Source organism: Heliangelus exortis, chromosome 3 (genome assembly GCF_036169615.1).
Source record: "Heliangelus exortis chromosome 3, bHelExo1.hap1, whole genome shotgun sequence".
Taxonomy (NCBI): domain Eukaryota; kingdom Metazoa; phylum Chordata; class Aves; order Apodiformes; family Trochilidae; genus Heliangelus; species Heliangelus exortis.
Window position 1 is genome coordinate 12446696 of NC_092424.1, and position 14903 is coordinate 12461598.

A 14903-nucleotide genomic window follows, 5' to 3' on the forward strand; every position below is an offset into this window, starting at 1 on the left:
TTCTCTCAACCCTTGTACAAGAGAACTAGGACTGATTAGTGGTATAAGTCAAGGCTAAAATTTAAGCTTTTTGGCATCATATCCATGTGTGGATCTAGTCTGCACATAATAGTTTTAAAACAAACAGATTAAAATATTCCCTATTAAAGTCAATTTAATAGAAATGAGGTTGTTGGTCAGACATTAACAGTTTATTAATAGATTTGGCTTGATACCTTTTTCTAGGGCATCCTAAGCTATGTAAATGGTAGTTACATGTAGTTGTATTTCTTATTACCAGCTATTGATTAGATTTTTAAAAAATTGTTTTAAACATGGAAAATGGCTGTGGTTCAAGATAGAATGTTTATTGCCTGAAGACTGCATCTGGAGAATCTTTGTAGTGGTAAAAATGACAAGGAAGACAAGAGGTGATTCATAAAACCTGTTGACAGAGATCCCTTGTTTCAAATCAGTGTGATTAGTGCAATATGCACTTTCATAGGAAAAAAAAAAAAAAAAGGCTGTCACTAAGAGTTTATCAGCAAAGGATTCTTGGGGGGCATGTAAATGCAATAATTAATGTCTATCTAAATGGTCTTGGCACTTGTGCCCATATGTGCTTCTTTGATACTTTTAATGACAGCCATCCATATAAAAGAAAACACTATATGCCCATGTTGTAGACAGCAGAGTTTGTCAGAAGCTGCAAAATTAATGACGAAATCCTAATTGAATAGAGCAAGTTTTGCTGTAGAAAATTGAAATCATACACAGTTTGCCTTCATCTCTGTCTTAAAGCAAGATTAAGAGAACTGAAGAGTGGGTTACTTGCCTCTCCTAGAATATTAAAAAAAAAAAAAAAAAAGTATTTTAGGTATCTTGGATTAAGTTTAGGTGGGTTGTCTTATATTTTATTTTAGTGCCTTTGCGTGTATTTTTCTCAATTACAAAAAGAGAACCAGGACCCCTGTGAGGTGTGCAAGCATAATGTAACAAAGTTTCTGGAAAGGGCAAAGTTGGACTGGCCTGCCTGGAGCCAGGCATTGTATTTTGAAGCCAGAAATGAAATTATCCAGCAGCTGTGTCTTGCCTTTTCCAATCCATCGAGTTTTCTGACTTGTTTGTGCATGTGGGTGTTAGAGAAAGAATAAGACTCATATTATGCCTTGCTTGCAGATGGGTGAGGTTTGAATGCAGAAGGCTTTACTCCCATGCTCAGAGCAGAGTTAGGGCTGAGTTCATTCTTGCTAAGGTCTTGTGAGGAATGTTCAATCTGTATCAACAGATTGGAAAGGGATTTGGGGGATCTGTGCCCCTTTGGCCTAGCCTGCAGACTGGTTCTGGTGCACTGCTGGGGAAGGAAAATAAGTTGTACCAACAGAAGCATTTAGTAATTCTGCTGCTCTTCCCAATGCTCATCAAACTTCAGCTGCAATATTATCAGGCTTTGGACAGCACATTTGAAGGAAGTTGGGGACAAAGTGAGTAGTAATAAAAGAAAAGAAACAATGAGGTCTGAAAATGTGGCCTGTTACACTGAAAAAGTTTCGATGGTTTTGGTCCAGAGAAAATGCATCGTAGGGAGGTTCACAGTAGCAGCCTTGAAGTATGTTAGAAATAGATCTGTAAGAAGAATACAGTTCTGTCATAGAAGGGTTTTGAGAACAGGCCGGAGAAGCATTTTGTGTAATGCTGCTTTTTACCTGTGTTGGGAAAAAAAAGAGAGGGGATATTAGGTGATCTCTCAAGAGTCTCTTTCAGTCCTTCCTATGCCTCGCAAGGGCTGTGTTCCTTTCAGTGTGTAATCTGAAATTTAGGGATGATCTACCTCTGGTCTGTATGTGAATCTAGTGTGTGTTGATATACTTTTTTTTCTTTTTTTTTTTTTTAATGAAAATCTATTGGGTTCAGTGCAGAAGTAAGGTATTGCAAAAAGATAGTAGTGTATATCCTTCGAGTCACTAATAGAAAGCCTACAGTTTGCTCACTTTCCTTTCCTGAGGAGATTTGCCTCAGGATATCTGTCATAACTGAAATTGTTAAAAAAAAAAAAAAAAAGCCCATAAACCCTTTAAAAGTAGAGTCAGAAAGAAGTTTTATGCAAGGATTATGGGAGAGGTATGTGTAAGCTCTATCAGCCGAATCCACAGTTTAAGCCACTGCTTGTGATTTTTATTATGAATCCTTTTGATTAGATCACTGTGAAGCACCAGAATGTTATAAGAACAGTAATGTAATATTTTTTTCAATGCATTGAAGTATATTCCTTGCCCCATTTGACCAATAAGACAAGACAGTGTAGTCATCTCTTTAACTTAATACCAGTTTTGCTTTCACTAGTGTTGCTGGCCCGTTGTCTTGCAAAACAGGGACATGCCACAAATCTCGGATCCACTAGATGTATTGAATACTGTCTGGTTAAAGCTTTGCAGAATGCTGTATCTGTGAGGCCAGCCATAAAACCAAGAAAAAAGTTTATAGAAATTCTTCTAGAAAGAAACAAAAGCTGAGTAATGTTACAGACCAAGGGACTCAGGAAGTTGAAGAGGAATCCTTCCCCATATCCAACTCTGCCCAGGCATGGCCATGTGAACCATTGTGACCACTTGGACCTAAAACCTGCTTCCTGCCTTGTCTTCACTCATTCTGCTAGTGCAGGAAAAAAAAACAAACCCAAACCAGTTTATCCTGGTGAAGAGTGGGGGCAGAAGAGAATCTATGAAGAAATCATTTTGCTTACATTTTCCATTTCTCCTGCAGTTGTTGTTAAATCATAAATTTATCACAGCAGGAGCTTTCCATGTTCATAATATTATATCATAGTGAGTTACAGAGATGGAAAGAAAATCACATACATGTGGTGCCAACTTCCAAATAAAATCTCATCACTTTACCCAGGCATCTTTCTTCTTTGAACTTGGCTCACAAAAGTTAACAGATATTTGGAAATTATGGGTACATTCTTCCACTGATCTCCTTTGACAGATGTACCTAAGAGTTTGTAGGTTTATGTGAGCCTGGACTAGGAGGCCAGATGATGGTGCAGTTGGCTGAGCCCTCCCCATAGTGGATTTGCTGCCTACCTCAGGGATGAACCTTTAGCCATGATTATTAATCCTAATTGTCCTAACCTTTTTAAAACAATAGTCTCAGGTTATTTCTAGTTCTGTCATTTTTTTTCAGTAGCTTTTCTGTTTATTTGGTGACTGTATCTTCTGCTTTTGTTGTCTTTCTTTAGGCTCATTTATTTTTTTGGTCTCAACTTTGTATTTCTTTGATCTGGCATTATACTTAATAACCAAGTGAGGTGTTTCATTTCCCTATGTTTAAAATTGGTTTTGAATAGTTTATATTTCTCATATATATTGTAAAAAAGATTCCAAATATGTTGCAGTGCTATAGCTCCCTAACTTTTTTACAGAAATTAATTTGAGATAATTAAGTTGCAGATCTTGTAATGGCTGTTGTCTTGTCTATGTTGTAGTGGCATCATCAGTAAAGCTTCTGGAGTTTAAAGAAGAAAACAACCTGTATACTACCTTGAAAATGCACTCTCCTCCTTTAATATGACCTAACCAAAAACCAAGAGATGCCAAGGCTATAGCAGTAATGAGTTTTCTATCTTGAAACTGTGGCTTTTGACGTTAATATTGCTAAGCCAGCTAAGAGATATTGAAGGATATAGTTTCTCATTTAGAATTAAATCATCCACTCCTTGGAGAAGAGGGGAAAAAACACAACCAAAACCAAACCAAAAAACAACTGCAGAATAGAACAAAGGGAGAGGATTCAAGTCCAAGAGTCTAATATGTAACAGAGTTTCTGCCAAAAGCTTCCTTTTGGGAAAGGAAGGGTTTATGTTTTGTTTTCAATTTAAATCTGCATTTATTATGCTCACTCTTAAGGTCTTTAAACCTTTGGATGTGTGAGGATAGTACTGTTTATGGAGGTACAACTACATAGAACGATGAAGGTAATGCCTCTCTCTTGAGTGACTTCCTCATACACTGCTTAATTTTCAGCTCAGAGGCCATCAGTAGCTTTTATCCTTCCTAGATGTCTCCAGAATTGTGGAAGTTAAAAGCTGTGGCCTGTAAGGCAAGGTGAACAAAATAAGTTTCATAGTTTTCATAAATCTGAGAAAGATGGACAAAATCTTCCCATGTTAAACAAATATGAAGCTGTTTTATTTCTGTCTCTTTGCAACAGGAATATCTGTGAGAACTGAATTCTATCAAAAGCATTGCTGACTAATGATTTGAACATTTGTGGGGGCTTGGGCTTATGTCACATTGTTTTTCCAGACTATTTACTTCCCTAAAAAGCTGCATTTAAATATTCCTTCATGGATACTCTTTACCTCTGTAGATACTGGCCTATGTTTTTGATGGTACTGTTCAACTTTTGTTCCTGTGATGTTACTCCCAAGATTACATTTTTGCACCCAAAAGGAGTGAGAGGCAGACTTATGTTGGTAAAATCTGAGCTACTTGATGAAAATTAAATTTAAAATATTGGGTTTTTGTAAACATTGTGTCCAAATTTTGCTACAGCTCAAGATTTAACAGTGTAATGCAGAATACTATGAAGGAGAATTGTTCCAACTATACTGGTAAAACCAAATTTAATTTTTTTTTTTTTTTTTTTTTTTTTAGCTAAGTTGGAAAACTTGTGTGGGTCCTCCAATACTGGTTTTTACAGGATAGGCAGGACTGAGTTTTGTGACTCAACTAACCATGTTTTTTTAATTAGATCACATCCTAAAGGAAAAATGTTACTGAAACATCTGAAAATATAAAATGGATTTAGCTTTTCTAGGGGAAAAAAAAAACCTATACAAATGGAACACAAAGGTGGCTATATTGCTTGTGAAGCTGTGTTTAACAATAAGAAAGCTCAAGTGTTGGAACCTCAGCAGTTCATAAGCCACATATGTCTATTCACTGGGAAAGGTGTATTAATTTTTGTAAGAATTGTTTAGCATCCAAGTATTCAGGGTATCTTTTAAATTGATAGAAATCATAATAGTAGCCTTTAATTGAAATGGTGTTTTCCCACATCTGTCTGGGCTGTTCTTTTTCTAACTATTGTATAGGGAGAATAAGGTGGGAGCATCTGTACCACAGATGCTATTCAAACAGAGCAACATCTTTACTGTAGACAAAACAATTGGCACAGTTGTTTTAATTTGTTTATAAAGAGGCACAATTAAGGCAGTTTTACATTCTTTTAAAGTGGGCTGATTTTTGTTGTTTTCTTTTATTTTAAAAAACAAGTTTGTCCAGAGGGTATTTCATAAACTAGGTTAGATAAATATCCACCAAATTTTTTTTTTAATGATGTGAGAAACAAGGAGATTCTTCTGTCTGTGCATCATTTCTTGAGATTGGTAAGTTTGATAACAGTATTTATTAATAGTTGCCATGTAGATGTTGTGATACATTTATAAGAGCTTTCTGAATTTATTAGTAAGTGTGCAGAGAACAAACTGGTTTCTTTTTAATTGTGAACAGAAATCTTTTCCCCTGATTTTATTAATGAGCATTTAATTTTTTTTTTGTCAAGTGCATCTGTTCCCAAGTTAAATTCTGTAACGAGAAGCTCTTCTAATGATCTTAATTTAAAATTCATGTTTGCTCAGTCTTCATTATGTTTTTTTTAAATAATTATAAGGAAAAAAGAGAATATGACCATCTTTTATCTCTGAGCTCAGAAGCAGTATTTCAGGTATTGATACATTACTCCCCTTTTTCTCTGTGTGAGCTATTTATTACTTAATCAAAGGCTGACAGCAAAGCTCAGTCTATAATATGTAAATCCTTGTGGAAAAATAATGCCAAAAAAACTGTGAAAAAATGGGTCCAGGCAGCTGCGTCACAAGGTTTGACCACTTCGGGCTGGGGTGCCAGGAGATTTGAGACAGATGTTTTCAGACATGCCGCATGCCTAAAACATTTCCAGGGGTCGAGCTACAAATAGTGACTTAATAAGTGCAGAAACAGGAAAAGTATGCAGGAGGACAGAAGAGTTTATTCACCCCTAGGTACACAGCCAGCCTCTTTACATTACATCTGCCTGTCAGGGTTGGCTATTTAAGCTGTCATGCCCTTGGTATTGCTCTTTGTCTGCCTGTGAATAAAGTGCAGCATTGTGATTACTAATCCCACTCCAGTGACTTGACTTTAAATGTGGTTTTGGAGCGGATCCCGGAGTTCTGTTTGCTAAGCTTCCTACTCCTGTTTCAGAGACACCACTGGAGATCTATGAGAGAGAGCATTGCAGACTGCCCTCCTCCTGTAGACCTGTCGCCTTTTTCTCCCCCTCTTTTTTTTTTTTTTTTTTTTTTTTTTTCCCCTCTTTCTCCTGTTGTTGTTGTTGTTACTGGTTTTACTGGGGTTTTTTTCCTCAAAAATTTTTTGAAGGAAATCAATGGATATCAAAGTGATCTGTTTATTTTTCTTTTTTTCATTGCCTCCACTGACAGTGGGAAATCACACTGGTCGCATCAAGGTGGTCTTTACACCCAGCATCTGTAAAGTGACTTGTACCAAAGGCAACTGTCAGAACAACTGTGAGAAGGGAAATACCACCACCCTCATTAGTGAAAACGGCCACGCTGCTGACACTCTGACAGCCACTAACTTCCGAGTAGGTAAGTACCCTGAAACTGTGTTGTCCTTAGCTGTCCTTTCTTGCCTAAGAGAGGGAGGAGATGTTTTGTTATTAATACCAGTTGTGCATCTGTTAGTCTTTGTTTGGAGGGCTGTGCTGAGTAGGAACCATTGTATGTTAGAAAAGCTTTCTGGTATCCTTCGGAAGTGTTCCCAAAAGTTCCTTTTGTGTCATAGAGAAAAAGTCCCATATTTTCATCTGAATTTTCAGCTGCAGGGCTGCAACATGCTAGCCTGAGACTTTCAGTAAAATTCACCCCTCATAGTTGGTATTGGTAAATAGAGAAAATGTCAGATTCCACAAAAAATTGTTTCCTATTTTTCCTTGTTGAACAGGTATCAAATGCACATAAAATCTAGATAAAACAGGGAATTTGTCTTTAAAAAATTGTTCAGGAGTTCCTTAAAACTGCAATGCCTTTAAAAATACATCAGCTTAAAACTTGTTCTTGCAACTAAGAATAAATCAGATTTAATGTTTGTCATTTTTAGACACTGAAATAATGTTAAGTGGATTTACGTTATCGAAGCCAGTTATTTCACTGTTATTGTTTATTCTTTCTGCTTGCTCAGTACGAGTATCAGCCCCATGCCTGTCTAAATCCTACAGCTGTTTGACTGTTGAAACAATTTTCCCTGAAAGCTGTCTAGGATAATGATTAGCATATTTTAACTGTACACTGCATGTCGGTCAGAATTTCTGTGCAAGTATTAGTCTTGTAAGCTCAGAGAAATATGAATATCTGGATACATACCTAAACACTTCAAAATCTGTTGTTTCACATTATGACATCCTTAACTACTCTTGAAAAGCATTTTGTTGTCATCCTGGAAATATGATAGTATCGTTTTCTAAAAAAAGCTTCCAAAATTAATTATTATGCCAATTTATACTCAAAGAATGCCAGATATGAACACTGTAATTTTAGTCTCCATCTAGTATAAACATAATGTCAGGCAGCACTGAGGCTGGCCAATACTGCCCTTTTTAAAGTGCACTCTATTTCAGGCTCTGAGAGAAGGAAAAGCTATTCCAAATTATTCTTTTCCTCCAGACAGACGATACAAAGAGCAGTTCCCTCTCCTAGCACTCCTTCTGAACTATCACACTATGGGTGAAACTCCTTGAAATAAATAACTCATTCCTTGATATGTGCATGTTTGCTTTAATTACAATAAAAGCTGTTTTAGTAGAGCAAAACAGCACATTTTGGGTTTGGTTTTTTTAAGGCATTAAAAAAAGGATTTTGTAAAAGAATGGTAAATCAAATACTTTAAACTGGTGTTTACTGTCAATAGAGATTTTCACCAATGTTTTGGCAAGAACTACAGCTAAGTAAGTTTTATGTTTAAGTTTCTGACTACTGAGAAAGGACAAGGTTATTCCCCCCCCCCCTTTCATTTGACCTAGTTTTTAATTGAAATTATGAAATGCTGAGAACAGGCAGTCGTGTAATTTGTCTGCTGTGTAAATCTGTGCTGTAACACGACCTTCTGTCAAATACTTGAAAACTTGGAGAGTGGAAATCGTCCTGTGAAGACGTGTTCCACACCTTCCTTCCTGGCCTCAGGCCATGCAGCTCATGATGCACTGTGTACAATAGGCTGCTAGAAATATTCAACAAAAGGAACTCATAGTAGTATTTGATGGAAAGATAGGGGAGTGTTACGTTTAAAAAGGTATCAAAACAAGTTGCTACACATGTATAGGGATTCTTAACCTGCCTGTAGCTGTCCTTTTTCCCTATTACTTTTAAAAGACCAAAAACATTCAGTAGATCCTTAGGTATTGTCATCTGTATTGAACATGAATAAGAAAGAGGTGTGAACTGTCACTTCAGGACTCCAGTTAATAATAAGAATGCTGAGTGAACTTAAATTCTTAATAGTCAGAGAGGAGAGATTCTATACCTGTAGGCTCTGTTCTTTCACTGTTCATAATTTCAGAAGCTTTTGAGACAGGGTTTAAAATATATACTGATGAAATAGTTTTGATATCTGTTCTACTGTTCCCTCTCGTTGGCTTCGGCTTGTCCTGATAGAGAAGTCTCCTGGATACATAAAGCAGAAGTAATTTAGGTCTTCTGAGATAATTTATTTTTGTTATACTTTTAACATCTGTATTATATTTCACTTATGCTTTTTGCTTTTAAGTTCCTTTTAAAACTTGGTTACTTAGTACTTACCAGAATCCATGGAAAATTCTTACTCTGATAATCTTACATTTTAAAAGCACAACCATGAAGCAGAATTGTCCTGTCAGAAAATATATACAGCAGACAGTTCTTTTTCAGTGTGGAGTGTTTTGGTTTGGTTGGTTTCTCTTGTTTGGTTGGTTTTTTCTTTGAAAGCACTCATTCTCTCTAAAGCCAGAATAGGTAAACTCTCATTCCCCATTTGAAAACTAGCTCCTATTACTAACTATAGATATGTATTGTTAGTGGAGAAATTAGGAAACTGCTTTAGCTTATTAGCTACTCAAGTATTTCTGTGGGTTATTTCAGATTCTTAAAATCTGCTCAGTTTGTCATTTCAGCTGAAGCTTGTTACCACTGAGCCCAGGCAAGGAACAAATCCTGTTTCCCCAAAATTTTATTAGATATGGATGAACTATTAAAAAGAAAATCCCATTACAATAAAGAGATCGGGGAAATGAAGCTTCTCAGGTAGCTGAGATTTTGGCTCCTCTCATGAAGAGCTCTTGCATTTCAATTGCAGGTGATGAAAGCTTAGTATTTAAAAGGAAGGATCTCCTAGATTGCCAGTCTGCTTTAGTGAAACTTCGGAGGGTTTTGCATTGTGTGAACAGGATATGTTGCATAGTGAAACTAACCAACTTCCAGCATTTCATTGGCTTGGGGAATGAAAGCATTTAGCCTGAGTGGAAACTTCTGCTGAATAGATGATTCTCATCATTCCGTTGGGTTGATGCATGTGCAGTTTGTATGGCATTTCAGTCCTGATATATCTACAGAGACTTGTGAAACAGGATCAATATATGTGGATAGGAAAGGATGTTAACATACGAGGTTTTTTTCTCATTCACTGTCGTAGTTACTCAGTGACATGTCCTGTTTCTCCTCAAAATTATTCCACATTCTAAAATACCTATTTTTGAAATTTTTTTCTTTGTAAGAAGTGGGAGGGCAGTGACTACTTTGTAACAGTAAAATGAAACGGTAAGGAATTAGGAAATGCCCAAATTAATGTCCTTCATGCTCTTTCAGATTTTTTCACTATTGTGCATACGTATTCAATTATAGATTTATATTCTATTTTTTTTCCACAGGATCCCTGCCTCATTCATTGTATGGGAATGTCAGAACTTAGTAAAGGAAGCAGCCATGAAATGCTTAGCTTTACATTCGCTGTGCAGTTGCAGCCTTGCATTCTCCTTTGAAGCGGTTCATTCAAACTGTTATAAATGAGAAGTTAAAAGCATTGCATGCTATTCAGTAGAAGTGCATAGCTTTCTGTAGAAATTCTGTGTCTGAGCACGTGCCTGTAGCTTTGTCAAACTTGGAAATAGCAGCGTTTTGCAGATGGAGGCCAGGAAGAGCTTAGGAATTTTTTCCCAAGACCATCAGAGACTGTTGTGGCAGAGGTGGTGATAGAAATATTGCTCTGCTACTCCCCTTTATGTCACTCTTTAACACTCATCAGTATCTCTTCTTTTAACACTCCCCTTCCCTTTTCTTTTAATCACTCTGCATGTAGCCATCAAAGTTGTCCTTCCTTCTGGTGCAACTGTAGCTAACTTAAGCCATTATTGAAGATTAGGTAATATTCTGTTGTGTGCTTGCCCTTGGTCAAAGGGCAGATTTTTAAGAACTTGTTACATTGAATTTCAGTGATACTTGAAATGATTCTCCTACAGCTTCACTGGTCTTTTCAGGGAATTGTTGTGAGGTTGATGGTGAAGTCATATGTGTGTTGTGGTCTGCAGTCTGTGTGAGCTATTCTTCCTCAGAGACCAGCAGAGAATAAGATGTTTATCCATCCTCCTTTCTTCTAATCTATAAAAGGACAATTTATCTCTGGTTATATAATAACATGGTAATAAGGGTCCACCAGAGCTAAGTTGGAGATCTGGTGTCATGGTGTCCAAACTAAAAAAATTTATTTGGCCCTTCATATTTTGAAGGGTGAGGTAGATTTATTTAATCATAAATTTAAAACTTTCACAAGGGACCACAGTGATCTGCGTATCCTGTACCCTATTGCTATAATGATCAAACTATATTGTCTATTGAATTTTAGCACTTTCCCTATTGAAATTTTGTATAAAAAAAAAATCCTGTTTTAGTGTATTGACTCTGTACAAATGGTTTTGAATAATTGAGGTTGTCCAGAAGTTTCCAGTTATGTATAGACTGAGATTTTCAGGAAGCAGTATAAACATTTTGCTCAAGTTTTATTTTGAAAGTAATTAAAATTAAGAAAATTAAAGAAAATTTGATCAATATATATTAAAATAGTAGGTTACTTAAAGGGAATTTAGTAAAAAGACTCACTATGTAATTATTATACTAACAGAATTTCATATCTAGAAGAGTCTAGTAAGCATAATGTTTCAGAAATGTGAAAATGTAAAGCAGCTATTTTACAAAAAGATAATAGCATTTCTGAATTTTATTCAGGTATACATGACAATGGATTCCTGTAAATGCTGTAGAAATTTTACGTTGCTCTTTATTCAAGCACTTTTGGTCTCAAAAAATAAGGTTTTTTGCTCTGTGTGATACATACTACACATATCCTACTACATTTAAAAGGTCCTGTAAGACTGAAATTTGAAGAAGGTTATCAATATCATTTGGTAAATAATATGAGCAGGCAAAATTGATTATCTAAAGACTTGCATGCCTGGGAAGGCAGGCTAGAAAACTAAAACCATCCAGAAGTATTTGTTCAGATCTGCAATAATTTAAAGATACTTGGGGCAGCTTGTGAGGTATACAGTGTTCAGTGTCCTGCCCATTTTATTTTCATCTCTTTTTTTTGCTGTGCTGGGTTTAGTAAGAGTTATTAGAATGGCAACACGTTAGGAGAGATGCTTTCTTCTCTCCTATGAAGTGATGTTCACTCCTTGTGAATGGCTTCAGCCAGGGCCAGGGTAGATGACTCGTTTCAGATCTATGTAACTTGTGCTCCAGCAGATCACCATTCCTATGGCTTGAGCTGAGACTTAGCAGATGTAGATGGAGCTTCTCAAATGGAGGATTTAAAATAATTTGTCAATTAATGTCATGGAGAAATTTTTTAATTCCTTTTGGTAACATAATTGAGGAGAATGTGGTTTTTTTTGAGTGCTTTGTTTTCAAACAAAGCACGTTCCATCAGACATCCTAATTTACGGGGAGTTTATTTCTGGAAAAACTGCATAGCTCAAGATCTGGTTGCTCTTCTTTTAGTGGTGTGTTCTCTGTGGGTAAGCGTGAAGTGTTTCTTTGAAATATTCTTGGTTTTTTGCTCTTGAACTTGCCATATTATTATCCTGTTCTGAAGCAATTATTATCCAAAAGCCTTTCTATCCCTCTAGTATTATCAGTTAAATCTTTTTATTCTGCCTATAGGGGCTACCTTGCAGCCTTATTTGGTAAAAGTTTTGTTTCTGCTGTTCCTGCAGTAATTAAAATTTCCGCTCTGTCAGGCTTTATTGTTTTATGCGTTTTGCTGCCAGATAAACTTTTTTTTTCTTTAACAGACACTGGGAGACACTTCAAAATCCAGAATTCTTGCACCACTTACTTAAAAGATTAACTTTTAAAACTTTCAATAATCAATCAAATTGGTCAGTCTGTCAGAGTGTCTCAAAGAAAAAAAAAAAAAAAAAAAAAAGAAAAAGAACAGGACAACAGAGTTAATTCATTGTTTTAGATGGTAATTTGAAATTTAATCTGTGTAAATTATGACCATGCTGGAAATATATATTCATGCAGCAGCATTGTAACAGCTGTAGCAAAATGAAGGCCAAGTGCTTTTCCTCAGACACTGAACTGAGTGGCTAAAATAAGAAGAAAGACAAATAATTTTGGAACTATTTTATGAATTTTTTTATATCCTCTGCGTTACAGAAGATACTAGGAAAAAGATATTTCTGTAGTCTGAGCAGTGCTCAGGGTTTTAATGCATTTTCAATTATTGGTCACCTATACTCAAATTACAAAGAAAAATAGTATCTTAAGGATTTTATTGGTTCTGTTGATACTCACATCTGTTCAGAAGGCTTGCTTTCTTTTCCCCATATATTTATCAATACTTGTCATCAACAAATAGTTCTGGTTTCTACCATACAGCTTGCAGCATATGTGAGCTCTTTCTTCATTATCTTTAAAAAAAAAAAAAAAAAAAAAAAAAAAAGTTAAATTTTACATCTTCCCCTCCGATTCTAGCAGAGGCTAGTTGCTAATTTAAAGAAAACATTGTTTAGCCAGGTGACTTTAATGAGGCTGATCTTAAGAAAAGCCAATTAGCATCTCATTTCTCCTCCCTTGTTCACCTTAAGGACTTCAGACCACTGCTGCAAAGCAAAAGTCCCTTTGCTCTCAAGACACACACCAGACTGTGTACTATAGAGAACACAGTTTTTGGATGTGCAGTCATAGGAAAAACCACAAATGGAAATGGTACAAAATCCACACCTGCAGCCGTTCAAAAACACATGGAGTATGTTTCCCTCAAAGATAAAGGAAAACAGAACGCAAAGTTAAAATGCATAATGCTTTATTTTACTATATTTGGTTTTCATTTATGGGGATTAGTTCATGTACATCTGACTTGAAGTGCTGTAAAAAGAGAATTGAGTGCATTTATTTGAATTATGACATTCTTGCATATTCAAATAAACATGCTATCTTGCACAGCTCTCATTTTGTTACTGCTAAGCCAAATGTCTTCGCACATACCTCACTGAAGATCAAGTATATGCCAACTTTAAAAAATAAGACATTGTCGTTGAATTGTGCAAGCATGAAAGAGGCATAAGCTGAAATATTATATTTCTGCAATTAGTATGTGACCATTGTCTCTCTTTTCCATACTGTTTCATTATATTAAAGTCATCTTGTTGTGTTAGATGCTGTAGATGTAGGTGCTAGAAGACCATTTTTCAATCTAAATAGAAATTGCATAGGTCCAAGAATGCATTTTGTGACTACATGAACAAAGGGATTTCCTGTAATTGCACCTTTGGTGCATGGGGTCAGGCACAGCACTGTGGTGTGGTGATTCTCAGGGAGGTTGTATGCAGCTCAGGGAGTTGAGTGCAAGGTTTAATTGCTTGATTGACATGGCCAGTTAGAGCCTGTATTTTAGGTTTACACAGCTTATGCAGCATTTTTTATACAGCTATTACATGTTGTTAGAAGTGTTGAAGTTGTGTGTTTTTATAATGGATTTCCAACAGTACATTCTCCTTCATTATCCTTCCTACTCATTAGCACTGACTCTATGCCTTTCCTCCTTCAGAACTCCAGGATTTGAATCTTTTGCTTTTCACTAGTCTCCTATGACCTAATTTATTACTCAAACTCTGAATAATCTGCTTCCCAGTATTTTCATATTGTGTCACCTCCTCAATGTCAACTCCCAAGAAAACTTTCCAGTTTCTTGTGATGCAGCTGGTGCCAGAAAATCTTAGAAAACTTACCTTTTAAATGTTTTAAACTAGTCCAGGAAGGTCTGCATTCTGAGCCAATATTTGTGTGTTTATGGGTATCCACTTAAAAGAATTTATGCCTATTTATTCTTCATTTAAACTTTTATTCACCACAAAAATGAGCACTGTGGTAATGTTACAGTAATCAGAGAGCAGTCTCCGGATGTTTGAAAGTGATGGAAGTTTTCCTAGTGACTACAGGTTTTGTGCCTTTTTTTATTCTAAATATAGTCTTGTTATTGAAGGATGTCTAATCCACTGCATCTTGTTCCACAAGGCCTCAGGTTCATAGACCCTTTGCATCTAAGGTTGGGAGTTCATCCCACTCACCAAATCTTACTGAGGTATCTAAGTCAGGAGCTGAGTAGTCAGTGATGAGAGATGCAGCTTGGTCCATGAATGGCCTGATGGCAGAGCCTCTCTTCACTGACAAGAGTGGGAAACCTCAGGTAACAATGCTCCTAACTTCAGTGGCTCAAGAATGTACAAAAGTCTAAATGGAATGATATAATAATGTCCATGTAATTATAATATGGAATAATATTCAGTTGCCAGAGATGGTGAGGATGCTGTGGCCAGTGTCAGCTTTG

The 14903-nt window shown here is 36.2% G+C and overlaps 1 protein-coding gene across 15 annotated transcripts in view; it reads left to right on the forward strand.

The window, feature by feature from the left end:
- LTBP1 (latent transforming growth factor beta binding protein 1) overlaps positions 1-14903 on the forward strand; it is a 179394-nt gene that overhangs the window by 55478 nt on the left and 109013 nt on the right. For 12 of the 15 annotated variants that reach the window (XM_071739221.1, XM_071739212.1, XM_071739219.1 and 9 more), the window contains exon 5: positions 6467-6634. In XM_071739221.1, the coding sequence (XP_071595322.1) occupies positions 6467-6634 (168 nt within the window). Of the gene's footprint in view, positions 1-6226; positions 6635-14903 lie in introns of those variants that run through there. The other 3 variants (XM_071739225.1, XM_071739226.1, XM_071739224.1) reach the window with 2 other exon arrangements.